General features: G+C 44.5%; 1 protein-coding gene across 2 annotated transcripts in view; it reads right to left on the bottom strand.

The window, feature by feature from the left end:
• The window catches only part of abcb6a (ATP binding cassette subfamily B member 6 (LAN blood group) a), a 46,213-nt gene that overhangs the window by 5,333 nt on the left and 22,081 nt on the right, over window positions 1-18,799 (bottom strand). For both annotated transcript variants that reach the window (XM_079524731.1, XM_079524732.1), the window contains 9 exons: window positions 18,194-18,270; window positions 16,875-16,938; window positions 15,830-15,915; window positions 15,537-15,594; window positions 15,251-15,355; window positions 12,909-13,083; window positions 11,616-11,728; window positions 5,332-5,426; window positions 4,477-4,545 (listed from right to left, as the gene is read on the bottom strand). In XM_079524731.1, coding sequence (XP_079380857.1) covers window positions 4,477-4,545; window positions 5,332-5,426; window positions 11,616-11,728; window positions 12,909-13,083; window positions 15,251-15,355; window positions 15,537-15,594; window positions 15,830-15,915; window positions 16,875-16,938; window positions 18,194-18,270 — 842 coding nt within the window. The remainder of the gene's footprint in view (window positions 1-4,476; window positions 4,546-5,331; window positions 5,427-11,615; window positions 11,729-12,908; window positions 13,084-15,250; window positions 15,356-15,536; window positions 15,595-15,829; window positions 15,916-16,874; window positions 16,939-18,193; window positions 18,271-18,799) is intronic.

The following is an 18,799-nucleotide window of genomic DNA, read 5'->3' as shown; positions in this document are numbered from 1 at the left end:
ACAGAACATAGGAATAGGAAGCTAGAACGCTCAACTACAGAACATAGGAAACAGAACATAGGAATAGGAAGCTAGAACGCTCAACTACAGAACATAGGAAACAGAACATAGGAATAGGAAGCTAGAACGCTCAACTACAGAACATAGGAAACAGAACATAGGAATAGGAAGCTAGAACGCTCAACTACAGAACATAGGAAACAGAACATAGGAATAGGAAGCTAGAACGCTCAACTACAGAACATAGGAAACAGAACATAGGAATAGGAAGCTAGAACGCTCAACTACAGAACATAGGAAACAGAACATAGGAATAGGAAGCTAGAACGCTCAACTACAGAACATAGGAAACAGAACATAGGAATAGGAAGCTAGAACGCTCAACTACAGAACATAGGAAACAGAACATAGGAATAGGAAGCTAGAACGCTCAACTACAGAACATAGGAAACAGAACATAGGAATAGGAAGCTAGAACGCTCAACTACAGAACATAGGAAACAGAACATAGGAATAGGAAGCTAGAACGCTCAACTACAGAACATAGGAAACAGAACATAGGAATAGGAAGCTAGAACGCTCAACTACAGAACATAGGAAACAGAACATAGGAATAGGAAGCTAGAACGCTCAACTACAGAACATAGGAAACAGAACATAGGAATAGGAAGCTAGAACGCTCAACTACAGAACATAGGAAACAGAACATAGGAATAGGAAGCTAGAACGCTCAACTACAGAACATAGGAAACAGAACATAGGAATAGGAAGCTAGAACGCTCAACTACAGAACATAGGAAACAGAACATAGGAATAGGAAGCTAGAACGCTCAACTACAGAACATAGGAAACAGAACATAGGAATAGGAAGCTAGAACGCTCAACTACAGAACATAGGAAACAGAACATAGGAATAGGAAGCTAGAACGCTCAACTACAGAACATAGGAAACAGAACATAGGAATAGGAAGCTAGAACGCTCAACTACAGAACATAGGAAACAGAACATAGGAATAGGAAGCTAGAACGCTCAACTACAGAACATAGGAAACAGAACATAGGAATAGGAAGCTAGAACGCTCAACTACAGAACATAGGAAACAGAACATAGGAATAGGAAGCTAGAACGCTCAACTACAGAACATAGGAAACAGAACATAGGAATAGGAAGCTAGAACGCTCAACTACAGAACATAGGAAACAGAACATAGGAATAGGAAGCTAGAACGCTCAACTACAGAACATAGGAAACAGAACATAGGAATAGGAAGCTAGAACGCTCAACTACAGAACATAGGAAACAGAACATAGGAATAGGAAGCTAGAACGCTCAACTACAGAACATAGGAAACAGAACATAGGAATAGGAAGCTAGAACGCTCAACTACAGAACATAGGAAACAGAACATAGGAATAGGAAGCTAGAACGCTCAACTACAGAACATAGGAAACAGAACATAGGAATAGGAAGCTAGAACGCTCAACTACAGAACATAGGAAACAGAACATAGGAATAGGAAGCTAGAACGCTCAACTACAGAACATAGGAAACAGAACATAGGAATAGGAAGCTAGAACGCTCAACTACAGAACATAGGAAACAGAACATAGGAATAGGAAGCTAGAACGCTCAACTACAGAACATAGGAAACAGAACATAGGAATAGGAAGCTAGAACGCTCAACTACAGAACATAGGAAACAGAACATAGGAATAGGAAGCTAGAACGCTCAACTACAGAACATAGGAAACAGAACATAGGATAGGAAGCTAGAACGCTCAACTACAGAACATAGGAAACAGAACATAGGATAGGAAGCTAGAACGCTCAACTACAGAACATAGGAAACAGAACATAGGAATAGGAAGCTAGAACGCTCAACTACAGAACATAGGAAACAGAACATAGGATAGGAAGCTAGAACGCTCAACTACAGAACATAGGAAACAGAACATAGGAATAGGAAGCTAGAACGCTCAAATACAGAACATAGGAAACAGAACATAGGAATAGGAAGCTAGAACGCTCAAATACAGAACATAGGAAACAGAACATAGGAATAGGAAGCTAGAACGCTCAACTACAGAACATAGGAAACAGAACATAGGAATAGGAAGCTAGAACGCTCAACTACAGAACATAGGAAACAGAACATAGGAATAGGAAGCTAGAACGCTCAACTACAGAACATAGGAAACAGAACATAGGAATAGGAAGCTAGAACGCTCAACTACAGAACATAGGAAACAGAACATAGGAATAGGAAGCTAGAACGCTCAACTACAGAACATAGGAAACAGAACATAGGAATAGGAAGCTAGAACGCTCAACTACAGAACATAGGAAACAGAACATAGGATAGGAAGCTAGAACGCTCAACTACAGAACATAGGAAACAGAACATAGGAATAGGAAGCTAGAACGCTCAACTACAGAACATAGGAAACAGAACATAGGAATAGGAAGCTAGAACGCTCAACTACAGAACATAGGAAACAGAACATAGGAATAGGAAGCTAGAACGCTCAACTACAGAACATAGGAAACAGAACATAGGAATAGGAAGCTAGAACGCTCAACTACAGAACATAGGAAACAGAACATAGGAATAGGAAGCTAGAACGCTCAACTACAGAACATAGGAAACAGAACATAGGAATAGGAAGCTAGAACGCTCAACTACAGAACATAGGAAACAGAACATAGGAATAGGAAGCTAGAACGCTCAACTACAGAACATAGGAAACAGAACATAGGAATAGGAAGCTAGAACGCTCAACTACAGAACATAGGAAACAGAACATAGGATAGGAAGCTAGAACGCTCAACTACAGAACATAGGAAACAGAACATAGGATAGGAAGCTAGAACGCTCAACTACAGAACATAGGAAACAGAACATAGGAATAGGAAGCTAGAACGCTCAACTACAGAACATAGGAAACAGAACATAGGAATAGGAAGCTAGAACGCTCAACTACAGAACATAGGAAACAGAACATAGGAATAGGAAGCTAGAACGCTCAACTACAGAACATAGGAAACAGAACATAGGAATAGGAAGCTAGAACGCTCAACTACAGAACATAGGAAACAGAACATAGGAATAGGAAGCTAGAACGCTCAACTACAGAACATAGGAAACAGAACATAGGAATAGGAAGCTAGAACGCTCAACTACAGAACATAGGAAACAGAACATAGGAATAGGAAGCTAGAACGCTCAACTACAGAACATAGGAAACAGAACATAGGAATAGGAAGCTAGAACGCTCAACTACAGAACATAGGAAACAGAACATAGGAATAGGAAGCTAGAACGCTCAACTACAGAACATAGGAAACAGAACATAGGAATAGGAAGCTAGAACGCTCAACTACAGAACATAGGAAACAGAACATAGGAATAGGAAGCTAGAACGCTCAACTACAGAACATAGGAAACAGAACATAGGAATAGGAAGCTAGAACGCTCAACTACAGAACATAGGAAACAGAACATAGGAATAGGAAGCTAGAACGCTCAACTACAGAACATAGGAAACAGAACATAGGAATAGGAAGCTAGAACGCTCAACTACAGAACATAGGAAACAGAACATAGGATAGGAAGCTAGAACGCTCAACTACAGAAGGCGAGCGCTCTTCTGAAAAGATTGAATCCCTTTTAACCCATTTTGAGCGGGAACCCCTTTTGGTGTTTTAAACATTATGTTATAATTTAGCTATTGAAAAATAGCAGATCTACAAGCTCATTCGGTGGCGCGCTACGAGCTTGTAGGTCTGCTATTTTTGAAAAATCGTGAAAAGTTGGCATAAATCTTTGAATGTATATTCTTTCAGAGCGATTTTTTTTTAACTCAAATCTTTGTTTCCGGATGGGGGTCCCTGGAACAACATATTTTCAGATGGGGGTCCGCAGCCAAATTCAGATAATTCTGGGGGTCCTTGACATGAAAAAGGTTGAGCACCACTGATATAGAAACATAGGTTTTTTCAGAAACCCATTTTGGGCGGGAACCCCTTTTGGTGTTAGCATTATGTTATGCTTTAGCTATTGAAAAATAGCAGATCTACAAGCTCATAGCACGCGCAAGTGGCGTGCTACGAGCTTGTAGGTCTGCTATTTTTGAAAAATCAAAGAACGACTGACATAGAAACAGCTAGTCAGGAATCTCAGGATGTAGAAGACATTTTTTGAATCTGATCTCAGGTCAAAATGGGTTAACTCATACCTTTGCTTCTGGGGGGTCCCTGAAACTACAGATTTTCAGATGTGGGTCGGCGTTGAAATTCAGATAATTCTGGGGGTCCTTGACATGGACAAGGTTGAGCACCACTGACATAGAAACATAGGATTTTTCCTGAAAACTGTTAGAAGCCATTTTTTTAAAAATCGGCTTCAGGTCTAAATGGGTTAGGGACGGGTACATGGTTAGGGTTTAGGTTTAGGGGTTTAGGGGTTTGGGTCTTACCTTCCTCTCTCAGCTATCTGACCCTCGCTGACAACCAGGATCTGGTCCGCTCCGATGATGGTGGACAACCTAGAGAACACATTATGCTGCATTATGTTGAAGGCAGAGAAGAATACAAATACAGATGTAAAACTATGTAATCAATAATCACACAAATGTAGCATGAGACTAGGGGGGGTGGGGGGCAGAAGAGAGAAGGGTTCAGGACGTGTGGAGTGTTGTCCCCGGGGGGTTTGTAGTGAAGGTACTTCCAGCTTCCCTGCGTCGGCTGATCTGAGCGCTTAGAGGGTTTGTATAGGGTGCGATCAGACTTGTTATGGGGGTGCCATACCTTTGGTTGCTTTGAAGGCCAGCATCAGAGTTTTGTACTCTGCGTGGGCAGCGACCACAGGAGCCAATGGAGGGAGCGGAGGTACCTATTTACTCTAGGATTGTATGGTTTTTTAACCCATTCTGGGCGGGAACCTCTTTTCGTCTTTTGCTATTGAAAAATAGCAGATCTACAAGCTCATAGCGCGGCAGCGAGTGCCACGCTACAAGCTTGTAGGTCTGCTATTTTAGAAAAATAGTGAAAATGCGGCACAAATCTTTGAATATATATTCTTTCAGAGCGAACATTTTTAACTCAAATCTTTGCTTCTGAGGGGTTCCTGGAATAACATATTTTCAGATGGGGGTCGGCGGCCAATTACATATCATTTTTGGGGGTCCCTGACATGAAAAATGGAGCACCACTGATACAGAAACATGAGGTATTTCAGAAAACTGTCAGGATTTAGAAGACATTTTTTTAATTTCGACGTCAGGCTTAAATGGATTAATGCTGACCCTGCATGGTTAGCATTAAGCTCTTACCTGTGAGCTACGACCACGGTAGATCGGTTAGCACAGACTTTAGCCAGAGACGCCTGGATGTTGCGTTCAGTCTGAGTGTCGAGTGCTGACGTGGCCTGTTGATGGTGAAGCACAACATGAGACTGTTAATGTAAAGCACAACTCTGTTAATGGACTGTTAATATAAAGCACAACTCTGTTAATGGACTGTTAATATAAAGCACAACTCTGTTAATGGACTGTTAATATAAAGCACAACTCTGTTAATGGACTGTTAATATAAAGCACAACTCTGTTAATGGACTGTTAATATAAAGCACAACTCTGTTAATGGACTGTTAATGTAAAGCACAACTCTGTTAATGGACTGTTAATATAAAGCACAACTCTGTTAATGGACTGTTAATATAAAGCACAACTCTGTTAATGGACTGTTAATATAAAGCACAACTCTGTTAATGGACTGTTAATGTAAAGCACAACTCTGTTAATGGACTGTTAATGTAAAGCACAACTCTGTTAATGGACTGTTAATGTAAAGCACAACTCTGTTAATGGACTGTTAATGTAAAGCACAACTCTGTTAATGGACTGTTAATGTAAAGCACAACTCTGTTAATGGACTGTTAATGTAAAGCACAACTCTGTTAATGGACTGTTAATGTAAAGCACAACTCTGTTAATGGACTGTTAATATAAAGCACAACTCTGTTAATGGACTGTTAATATAAAGCACAACTCTGTTAATGGACTGTTAATGTAAAGCACAACTCTGTTAATGGACTGTTAATGTAAAGCACAACTCTGTTAATGGACTGTTAATGTAAAGCACAACTCTGTTAATGGACTGTTAATATAAAGCACAACTCTGTTAATGGACTGTTAAAAGCACTGTCAGTCGTCCGAGCCAAGTTTATTCATTATTGACGGTTTAAGTTTATTAAGTGGTTTATCTGAAAATACACTTGCCCCTTGTCCCTAAACTTATTTGCCATTTTTGTACTATTTTAAAACATTTTAAAATAGTTAAAATAGCTGATCTACAAGCTCACAGCTCGTCGATGTAGAATGGAACCAGGTCCTTCTATGAGGAGACAGACTGAATGGAACCAGGTCCTTCTATGAGGAGACAGACTGAATGGAACCAGGTCCTTCTATGAGGAGACAGACTGAATGGAACCAGGTCCTTCTATGAGGAGACAGACTGAATGGAACCAGGTCCTTCTAGAGGAGACAGACTGAATGGAACCAGGTCCTTCTAGAGGAGACAGACTGAATGGAACCAGGTCCTTCTAGCTGTGAGGAGACAGACTGAATGGAACCAGGTCCTTCTATGAGGAGACAGACTGAATGGAACCAGGTCCTTCTAGAGGAGACAAACTGAATGGAACCAGGTCCTTCTAGCTGTGAGGAGACAGACTGAATGGAACCAGGTCCTTCTATGAGGAGACAGACTGAATGGAACCAGGTCCTTCTAGAGGAGACAAACTGAATGGAACCAGGTCCTTCTAGCTGTGAGGAGACAGACTGAATGGAACCAGGTCCTTCTAGCTGTGAGGAGACAGACTGAATGGAACCAGGTCCTTCTATGAGGAGACAGACTGAATGGAACCAGGTCCTTCTAGCTGTGAGGAGACAGACTGAATGGAACTAGGTCCTTCTATGAGGAGACAGACTGAATGGAACCAGGTCCTTCTAGCTGTGAGGAGACAGACTGAATGGAACCAGGTCCTTCTATGAGGAGACAGACTGAATGGAACCAGGTCCTTCTAGCTGTGAGGAGACAGACTGAATGGAACCAGGTCCTTCTATGAGGAGACAGACTGAATGGAACCAGGTCCTTCTAGAGGAGACAGACTGAATGGAACCAGGTCCTTCTATGAGGAGACAGACTGAATGGAACCAGGTCCTTCTAGAGGAGACAGACTGAATGGAACCAGGTCCTTCTAGAGGAGACAGACTGAATGGAACCAGGTCCTTCTAGAGGAGACAGACTGAATGGAACCAGGTCCTTCTATGAGGAGACAGACTGAATGGAACCAGGTCCTTCTATGAGGAGACAGACTGAATGGAACCAGGTCCTTCTATGAGGAGACAGACTGAATGGAACTAGGTCCTTCTATGAGGAGACAGACTGAATGGAACCAGGTCCTTCTATGAGGAGACAGACTGAATGGAACCAGGTCCTTCTAGAGGAGACAGACTGAATGGAACCAGGTCCTTTTAGCTGTGAGGAGACAGACTGAATGGAACCAGGTCCTTCTATGAGGAGACAGACTGAATGGAACCAGGTCCTTCTAGAGGAGACAGACTGAATGGAACCAGGTCCTTCTATGAGGAGACAGACTGAATGGAACCAGGTCCTTCTAGAGGAGACAGACTGAATGGAACTAGGTCCTTCTATGAGGAGACAGACTGAATGGAACCAGGTCCTTCTAGAGGAGACAGACTGAATGGAACTAGGTCCTTCTAGAGGAGACAGACTGAATGGAACCAGGTCCTTCTAGCTGTGAGGAGACAGACTGAATGGAACCAGGTCCTTCTATGAGGAGACAGACTGAATGGAACTAGGTCCTTCTATGAGGAGACAGACTGAATGGAACCAGGTCCTTCTAGCTGTGAGGAGACAGACTGAATGGAACCAGGTCCTTCTAGAGGAGACAGACTGAATGGAACCAGGTCCTTCTAGAGGAGACAGACTGAATGGAACCAGGTCCTTCTAGAGGAGACAGACTGAATGGAACTAGGTCCTTCTATGAGGAGACAGACTGAATGGAACCAGGTCCTTCTAGAGGAGACAGACTGAATGGAACTAGGTCCTTCTATGAGGAGACAGACTGAATGGAACCAGGTCCTTCTAGAGGAGACAGACTGAATGGAACCAGGTCCTTCTAGCTGTGAGGAGACAGACTGAATGGAACCAGGTCCTTCTAGCTGTGAGGAGACAGACTGAATGGAACCAGGTCCTTCTAGCTGTGAGGAGACAGACTGAATGGAACCAGGTCCTTCTATGAGGAGACAGACTGAATGGAACCAGGTCCTTCTATGAGGAGACAGACTGAATGGAACCAGGTCCTTCTAGCTGTGAGGAGACAGACTGAATGGAACCAGGTCCTTCTAGCTGTGAGGAGCAGGGCTCCAGCGTGCGACCTATTAGGTCGCATATGCGACTTAATTTATTAAGGGTGATACTTAAATTTGAATGAGGTCGCACAGGTGCGACTTGCTGGAAGGATGAGTGGAGGGGAAAAAAAACATCCCGCAGTGCTTGCCCGTTCCATTGATTGAAAACATTGGACGTTCGCCTGACGCCCAGTGTTCAAAGAACGATCGTTCACGAAAACCCACAAATAAGCCCTTCAGACTTGGATGGTCAGAGCGGCGCGATTACATACAAAGTCAATTCAAAGACGAGAATTGCGCAAACGGGCACGGCGCGACCTGCCGCGGTACAAACTGGACGAACCGATGCGAATATATATATATATTCAGGTCTGAACGCAGCTTATCCGACACAAATTAACTAATCTTTCTCAGCTGTACAATTTCACTGGAGCGCGCAGCGCGCATATCTAACTGCATGATGATCAGTCATGATCTACACAGACAGCCGACTCCCGACCCAAACACTGAGTGAAACTTATATTAGTAAACGTGTTGTTTGATTAAACATGTGCCACGAAATGTGCCACGAAAAATAGCTTCCAAAGCTTGTTATGTTTGCATCAAGGAGGTAGCCTATGTGTCCATACCATACATGATGATCGGCCAACAAAATACATTAATCTCCCTCCCAGTGAGTGAAGAGCACTGATGCCTGATTTATTCTTCGTGTTCCGTGCTGAAAATAGCTGATCTACAAGCTCACAACGCGTCGCGTCTGCGACGCGTTGTGAGCTTGTAGATCAGCTATTTTCAGCACGCGGAGATATGCAGGCTCTGAGAGCATTCAGAAACTTTTGCCTTCACAATAAAAGCATGCAGCTTTCACAAGTTGGCCCATAAAGACAAGGAAAAGGATTAAGAATTTGGTGGCATTTCACATTGCAAAATATTTTTTCCAAAATGTAAAAATATTATAATAAGGAATTCATTTGGATAATGGTAATGGAGATATTGTACAAATTGTCACTTTATTAATCCAAAAGGTTTGGACTGCATTTAATTCAACACAAAACCTTAAACTGACTTTCTGTGTGTGGAATATAAATATTGCCTTTATTGACTGAGTGACTTTGTGGTGGGTTGAAACCATCTACAGTGTTTTGAAGTATAACCAGGTAGGTTGCTGTTTTTTACACAGTGACCTTTGTTTTATGATTCAAACCTTTAATGGTGGAAACCACTACATAAATAAATGGCGCCCGATGTGGGGGCATGATAAGATCATGTATTAATACCACGCTATACAAAGAAAAAAATGGTGCTACCTAATTTGTGGTGGCGCTACCAAATGAAAAGGTAGGTGGCACCAGTGCTACCTGTGAAAAAGTTAGTCTGGAGCCCTGGTGAGGAGACAGACTGAATGGAACCAGGTCCTTCTAGCTGTGAGGAGACAGACTGAATGGAACCAGGTCCTTCTATGAGGAGACAGACTGAATGGAACCAGGTCCTTCTAGAGGAGACAGACTGAATGGAACCAGGTCCTTCTAGCTGTGAGGAGACAGACTGAATGGAACCAGGTCCTTCTAGAGGAGACAGACTGAATGGAACCAGGTCCTTCTAGCTGTGAGGAGACAGACTGAATGGAACCAGGTCCTTCTATGAGGAGACAGACTGAATGGAACCAGGTCCTTCTAGAGGAGACAGACTGAATGGAACCAGGTCCTTCTAGCTGTGAGGAGACAGACTGAATGGAACCAGGTCCTTCTATGAGGAGACAGACTGAATGGAACCAGGTCCTTCTATGAGGAGACAGACTGAATGGAACCAGGTCCTTCTAGCTGTGAGGAGACAGACTGAATGGAACCAGGTCCTTCTATGAGGAGACAGACTGAATGGAACCAGGTCCTTCTAGAGGAGACAGACTGAATGGAACCAGGTCCTTCTAGCTGTGAGGAGACAGACTGAATGGAACCAGGTCCTTCTATGAGGAGACAGACTGAATGGAACCAGGTCCTTCTAGCTGTGAGGAGACAGACTGAATGGAACCAGGTCCTTCTATGAGGAGACAGACTGAATGGAACCAGGTCCTTCTAGAGGAGACAGACTGAATGGAACCAGGTCCTTCTAGCTGTGAGGAGACAGACTGAATGGAACCAGGTCCTTCTATGAGGAGACAGACTGAATGGAACCAGGTCCTTCTATGAGGAGACAGACTGAATGGAACCAGGTCCTTCTAGCTGTGAGGAGACAGACTGAATGGAACCAGGTCCTTCTAGCTGTGAGGAGACAGACTGAATGGAACCAGGTCCTTCTAGCTGTGAGGAGACAGACTGAATGGAACCAGGTCCTTCTAGCTGTGAGGAGACAGACTGAATGGAACCAGGTCCTTCTATGAGGAGACAGACTGAATGGAACCAGGTCCTTCTAGCTGTGAGGAGACAGACTGAATGGAACCAGGTCCTTCTAGCTGTGAGGAGACAGACTGAATGGAACCAGGTCCTTCTATGAGGAGACAGACTGAATGGAACCAGGTCCTTCTATGAGGAGACAGACTGAATGGAACCAGGTCCTTCTATGAGGAGACAGACTGAATGGAACCAGGTCCTTCTATGAGGAGACAGACTGAATGGAACCAGGTCCTTCTAGCTGTGAGGAGACAGACTGAATGGAACCAGGTCCTTCTATGAGGAGACAGACTGAATGGAACCAGGTCCTTCTATGAGGAGACAGACTGAATGGAACCAGGTCCTTCTATGAGGAGACAGACTGAATGGAACCAGGTCCTTCTATGAGGAGACAGACTGAATGGAACCAGGTCCTTCTAGCTGTGAGGAGACAGACTGAATGGAACCAGGTCCTTCTAGAGGAGACAGACTGAATGGAACCAGGTCCTTCTAGAGGAGACAGACTGAATGGAACCAGGTCCTTCTATGAGGAGACAGACTGAATGGAACCAGGTCCTTCTAGCTGTGAGGAGACAGACTGAATGGAACCAGGTCCTTCTAGCTGTGAGGAGACAGACTGAATGGAACCAGGTCCTTCTAGCTGTGAGGAGACAGCGCCACCGTGCCCCTCTGGTTCAGGCTATGATCTCACCTCGTCCAATAAGATGATCTGTGGAGCTTTGAGGATGGTCATGTGATCTCACCTCGTCCAATAGGATGATCTGTGGAGCTTTGAGGATGGTCATGTGATCTCACCTCGTCCAATAGGATGATCTGTGGAGCTTTGAGGATGGTCCTAGCGATCGCCACCCTCTGCTTCTCTCCTCCACTCAGCTTCAGACCTCGCTCTCCCACCGGGGTGTCGTAGCCTGTTAAGAGGGACGACACGCACGCACGCACGCACGCACGCACGCACGCACGCACGCAAGCCAAATAAAATGTTTTGATCAAATAAAAGTCATATTATGAGATCTGTGATTCTCACGATAATCAAAATCTAAACATTTTGGTAAAAAAAAATCTTGTTTAAAAAAACATCTGCCTAACGATGATAAATGGTAAATGGTGCATTTATATAGCGCCTTTATCCAAGGCGCTTTACATAGATTGTGCATTACATTCACCCATTCACACACACATTCATACACCGATGGCGGCGGAAGCCATGCAAGGTACCAACCAGCACATCGGGAGCAATTTGGGGTTCAGTGTCTTGCCCAAGGACACTTCGACATGTAGACAGGAGGAGCCGGGATTCGAACCGCCGACCCATGGATCGTTGGACGACCTGCTCTACCTCTTGAGCCACAGTCGCTGGTGGACGGGTTTCTGGTTGCAGTATTTATTTATGAAGTATTTTCTCTATTATGGCTATTGTAACCGTCAATTTGTATTGGGGAGTGGAGTGGGTTCGCGAGACATATTATGTCCAAAGCGTTGAGAACCCCTGCCAACCTGGGGAGAGCAACGGACTATCTTATCGTAGCTTACCTTCGGGGAACGCCAGTATCTTGTCGTGGGATGTTTTACAGAGTTAGTGTCGAAGTGTCCTTGAGCAAGACACTGAATTGCTCCTGATGTGCTGGTTGGTGCCTTGCATGGTTTCCGCTGCCATCGGTGTATGAATGTGTGTGTGTGAATGGGTGAATGTAATGCACAATCTATGTAAAGCGCCTTGGATAAAGGCGCTATATAAATGCACCATTACCATTTACCATTTTTATCGTGTTAGCTTACCTTCGGGGAACACCAGTATCTTGTCGTGGGATGTTTTATCGCGTTAGCTTACCTTCGGGGAACGCCAGTATCTTGTCGTGGGATGTTTTATTGTGTTAGCTTACCTTCGGGGAACGCCAGTATCTTGTCGTGGGATGTTTTATCGCGTTAGCTTACCTTCGGGGAACGCCAGTATCTTGTCGTGGGATGTTTTATCGCGTTAGCTTACCTTCGGGGAACGCCAGTATCTTGTCGTGGGATGTTTTATCGTGTTAGCTTACCTTCGGGGAACGCCAGTATCTTGTCGTGGGATGTTATATCGTGTTAGCTTACCTTCGGGGAACGCCAGTATCTTGTCGTGGATGTCGGCAGCGATGGCCGCCTGCTCCACCTCGTGGTCCGAGGCTCCGATGCGTCCGTAGCGGATGTTGTCGCGGATGTTGTCGTTGAAGAGGACGGTGTCCTGAGGGACCACGCCAATGTGAGAGCGCAGCGACGTCTGTTTAACCTGTTCATAAACAATAAAACAATAAATAATAACCCATTCTGGGTTAAAGCATACTTTAGCTATTGAAAAATAGCAGATCTACAAGCTCATAGCACGGCACTCGGTGCCGCGCTATGAGCTTGTCGGTCTGCTATTTTTGAAAAATCGTGAAATCTTTCAGAGTGGACGTTTTTAACTCAAATCTTTGCTTCTGGGGGGGTCCCTGGAACAACAGATGGGGGTCGGCAGCCAATTACATATATATATTTTTTAATTTTCACAATTTTTCCAAAATAGCAGATCTACAAGCTCATAGAGCGGCACTCGGTGCCGCTCTATGAGCTTGTAGATCTGATATTTTTCAATAGCTAAAGCATAACATAATGCTTAAAACACCAAAAGGGGTTCCCCCGTCCTGAATGGGTTAAAATAATAGAGCTATATCTGCTTCACAACCACGATAAGTTGTCACCTAACGTCCTGACAGTATTCTTTTTTTTGTATTTCTTTTTTATATCTCACGATTTTGTAACCCATTTTTTCACCCAGTGTCAATTATCTAATGTAATCCTGGGCGCTACACTTCCTCTGCCAACCGGGGGGGGGTGCAGCGGACTGACCTCATGCTTCCTTCTATGCATGTGGACTCCAAGCTGCTTCTTTTCACCTGACAGGGGGGAGTTTCCCCGGCCGGACGTAGCGCGTGGAAGGAACACGATATTCCTTCCGACCAGGGGGAGGCGGTTTTAGAGACCAGGATTACTGCATGTTTTTGTGAGGGTACCTACCCTAGGGGACACGGGGAGAACATGTGAGGGTACCTACCCTAGGGGACACGGGGAGAACATGTGAGGGTACCTACCCTAGGGGACACGGGGAGAACATGTGAGGGTACCTACCCTAGGGGACACGGGGAGAACATGTGAGGGTAGCAACCCTAGGGGACACGGAGAGAACATGTGAGGGTACCTACCTTAGGGTACACGGGGAGAACATGTGAGGGTACCTACCCTAGGAGACACGGGGAGAACATGTGAGGGTACCTACCCTAGGGGACACGGGGAGAACATGTGAGGGTACCTACCCTAGGGGACACGGGGAGAACATGTGAGGGTACCTACCCTAGGGGACACGGGGAGAACATGTGAGGGTACCTACCGTAGGGGACACGGAGAGAACATGTGAGGGTACCCACCTTAGGGTACACGGGGAGAACATGTGAGGGTACCTACCCTAGGGGACACGGGGAGAACATGTGAGGGTACCTACCCTAGGGGACACGGGGAGAACATGTGAGGGTACCAACCCTAGGGGACACGGAGAGAGGCAAGAGGCAGATGCTTAAAAGAGCCTCCTCCCTCCTGGAGGTATCGGATCACCCACTTCGGTCTGAGTTTGAACTGTTGCCCTCAGGTCGTCGGCTGAGGGTGCCCACTACAAAGACTAATCGGTTCAAACTATCCTTTGTCCCGGCTGCTATTCAACTGCTGAACAGCAGATAGCACTTTATTCTTGCCTCTTTGCACATACTGCCCACTAATGCACTTTTGCTGACTTTGCTACTTTGAATGTCATGAATTCTCTGTCTCTAGTGCCCTGTTCTTAGATCTCAGTCTTGTATTGAATGCTGTTGTTGTGTGTATTTTTTACTATGATCTGGCTGCAAACCAATTTCCCGCAAGGGACAATAAAGCTAACCTTGAACCTTGAGAACATGTGAGGGTACCTACCTTAGGGTACACGGGGAGAACATGTGAGGGTACCTACCCTAGGGGACACGGGGAAAACATGTGAGGGTACCTACCCTAGGGGACACGGGGAGAACATGCAAACTCCACACAAAAAGGCCCTTTCGCCAACCCCGCCTCGGGTATGGGCACTGATGACGCGGAGGAGGGAACACGCCCCCAGCGCCCCTTGCAGCGGGAATCGAACCCAGGACCTTCTAGCTGTGAGGCGACAGCGCTACAGACTACGCCACCGTGACCCCCTCCTAACAGGACCTTCTAGCTGTGAGGCGACAGCGCTACCGACTACGCCACCGTGACCCCCTGCTCCTTCTAGCTGTGAGGCGACAGCGCTACCGACTACGCCACCGTGACCCCCTCCTAACAGGACCTTCTAGCTGTGAGGCGACAGCGCTACCGACTACGCCACCGTGACCCCCTGCTAACAGTATTCTTGTTACCTTGGATATGTCCTGGCCGTCGATGCGGATGCATCCTCCCTGGACGTCATAGAAACGGAAGATCAGACGAATGATGGTGCTCTTCCCCGAGCCCGACTGTCCAACCTATGGGAAATAACACACAACACAGCCATGACTGTTCCAGCTATGGGAAATACATAACACACAACACAGCCATGACTGTCGCGTGGAAGGAACACGTTATTCCAACCAGTTCCTCCATCAGGTCTTAGTTTTAGTCGACGAAATCAACATTGGGCCTATCCTCTATCCTATAGACACCTACCAGAGCTACAGTCTGTCCTGGATGCACGGTGAACGACACATCCTTCAGAATCTCCTTCCTAGGAAGGGAAGGAAAGGAAAGGAAAGGAAAGGAAAGGATTACAAAAGAACAATCTAAATAAGTAAATACTGTATGTAAGCAAAAATAAATGCTGATCATCAACAACTCACTAGTGTAGCTGTTTATTAATTACAGACGTACACACAGACATGGGGGTGCTTTTATAGATAGACAGACAGACAGACACTATATATAATAGATAGATGGATAGATAGATAGATAGACAGACTCACCCACTAGTGTAGCTGAAGAAAACATTCTCAAATTCTATTTTCCCCAGTTTGTACAGAAGGTTTCCGGCGTTTATGTCATCTCTGACCTGCAGAGGGCAGCAGCCACACACACACACACACACACACACACACACACACACACACACACACACACACACACACACACACACACACACACACACACACACACACACACACACACACACACACACACACACACACACACACACACACACACACACACACACACACACACACACACACACACACACACACACACACACTTGATTTAGGCTTCGTGATCACAAATTGCACAGGGCAGATCTGACAATTAACAATATACAAATAACAATATACAAATAACAATATACAAAGAAATTACTGACACTTTTAAATTACTGTTAAAACTGTGGAAATAGCTGATCTACAAGCTGTTGTAAGATCTGCTATTTTTGGAAAATGTTAGAAAATGTATCACAGGATATTTCAACATGGAAACGATTATGCTACGTTAAAATAGCACTTTTTAAAACATATTGCACTCCACTATACACGGCTCACTTGTGGTGCCATTTTAGCAGTGCAAAAATGAAAAAACTTCAGGTGGCATATAATGATGCTTTTAGAATATTTTTGAAACTCCCAAGATGGACCAGTGCAAGTGAGATGTTTGTAACTAGTAATGTACCCACCTTTCATGCTGTACTGAGGAATTTTATGTTCAGATTTATGTGTAGATTGAAGGAGTCAAATAATGCATTAATCATGGCCTTAACAGGGTTCACACAGAGTGATACAAGGTTCTCCTCTTGCTTTTGGAAACACTGTTTCCAAAAGCAATGTTTTTTAATTGATATGCTGTATGGAGTGATAATAGCCTGATTGTGATAGGCTACCTCTATGTTTTATTGTTTGTTTTTTATTGTCTTGTTTTTGTATTTTGTGTCTGCAATAAAAGTTTATATATGCAGATAATTGTGGTCACCTCAAATAATTGAGAATAATTGTGATTTAGGCGATGATGTAATTATTGTGACTCACTCACCTCTTCGTCTTCCTCAAACAGCTTGAACATGCTCTCCATGTCAATGAATGAATTCTGGATCATCCTGTTAGAAAAACCACATGTATGTACAGTTGGAGGCCATCGATATTGTCCTTTTCTTTTTGCTGAGGTTTGCGTGATCTGCGCAAAAGGACAGTTAACCCATTTTGGGCGGGAACCCCTTTTGGTGTTTTAAACATTATGTTATAATTTAGCTATTGAAAAATAGCAGATCTACAAGCTCATAGCGCGCCACCGAGTGGCGCGCTACGAGCTTGTAGGTCTGCTATTTTTGAAAAATCGTGAAAATATTTATTTCAGAAAACTGGAGGATTTAGAAGGATTTTTTTAAATTTTGAGGTCAGGCCTAAATGGGTCAAATGATAAGGGACAATATCGGTGGCACCCAACTGTATGTGAAAAACCAATAAAATATATTTTAAGAAAAAGAAAATAAAAACGTCAATGAATGAATTCTGGATCATCCTGTGATGAAAACAGAAGGTAGGATCATGCATGAGAGTTTCTACTATCTCTCTAACTTTGCAGGTAGTTTTCACAAAAAATAAATATATATACAAAATGCCTCAAAAAGGTTTACGCATAAGGCTGCAAGGCGTCTATAGCAGTGGATTCATTAACCGTTTCAGCGCTAGCATTTATTGAAAAATTAGGATCTGATTCACGCCGGCATTTTTTCCAGTCGAGCTCTTATTTTGAAAAGCCACAGTTCCAGTCTACCGGAAGTAGATTATCCTAGGACGCTCCACGGAGCCGAGACAGGCCTTGTTTACAATTAATCCAAACCGGGGCTCTGGAGAGCTCCACATCGTCGGCTCTGTGCCGTCAAAGAAACGCTGTTTTGACCAAAATGCCATCTGGGACAAGGAATAGGAGATACAGGTCGATTGAAAGAAACGGATAGAATGGATTATTATGGCGACGACGATCTAAGAAGGACGATCCAGTGCTGTGCTAACAACATAGCTAGCTAACCGGCTAACGTAAGTAGCATTATGGCTCGATCGATCGAATGCACTATAAAAGCGCAATTGCCATTAAGTTAAGGTGAGTATGGCATTGGATTAGTTAGATTTATTTTCGACCCAGTGTGAATTATTTTGGGCGCGTTCGGAAATAGCACACTGAGCGCACTGTGCAATGCAAACTAATAGGCGAGTGCGCTCCCGGCACGCATTTTGGAACGCACCCCTAATGTAATCCTGGGTGCTAGACTCTCTAGCTTGACTGACAGGTGTGTCTACTCACCTGTAATAGGTTCACAAACCCGTTTAGGGGCGTGGCTAGTGTCTACTCACCTGTAATAGGTTCCAAACCAGTTTAGGGGCGTGTACAGTTGGATGATGTACGTTCCGAACAGCACAAAGTCTCCGACCTACAAAACAATCAGCTTTCTCTAAATCACTGGTGTAGAAATGAACCAACACAGCATTGACTCCCTGACCCAAGTTACACACGTTAACCCATTTTGGGTGGGAACCCCTTTTGGTGTTTTAAGCATTACGTTATACTTTAGTTATTGAAAAATAGCAGATCTACAAGCTCATAGCGCGCCACTCAGGTGGAAGAGCGCATCACTGCATGCCTGGCTGACATCTCACAGTGGATGTCCTCCAACCACCTCAAGCTGAACCCAGACAAGACTGAGCTTCTCTTCTTCCCAGCTAAGTCCTGCCCTATGCGGGAGCTAACTATTTCCGTAGACAACGCCCTGGTAACGTCTGTCCCAACAGCCAGGAACCTTGGTGTTGTCCTGGACAGTCAGCTCTCGTTTAAAACTCACATCACAGCTGTCACTCGATCCTGTAGGTTCACACTCTATAACATACGACGAATTAGACCGTTCCTCACCCAGGAATCAGCCCAGCTCCTAATCCAGACAACAGTCTTGTCAAAACTTGACT

Source organism: Electrona antarctica (genome assembly GCF_951216825.1).
Source record: "Electrona antarctica genome assembly, chromosome: 16".
Classification (NCBI taxonomy): domain Eukaryota; kingdom Metazoa; phylum Chordata; class Actinopteri; order Myctophiformes; family Myctophidae; genus Electrona; species Electrona antarctica.
This window is presented reverse-complemented; position numbering and strand designations above follow the sequence as displayed.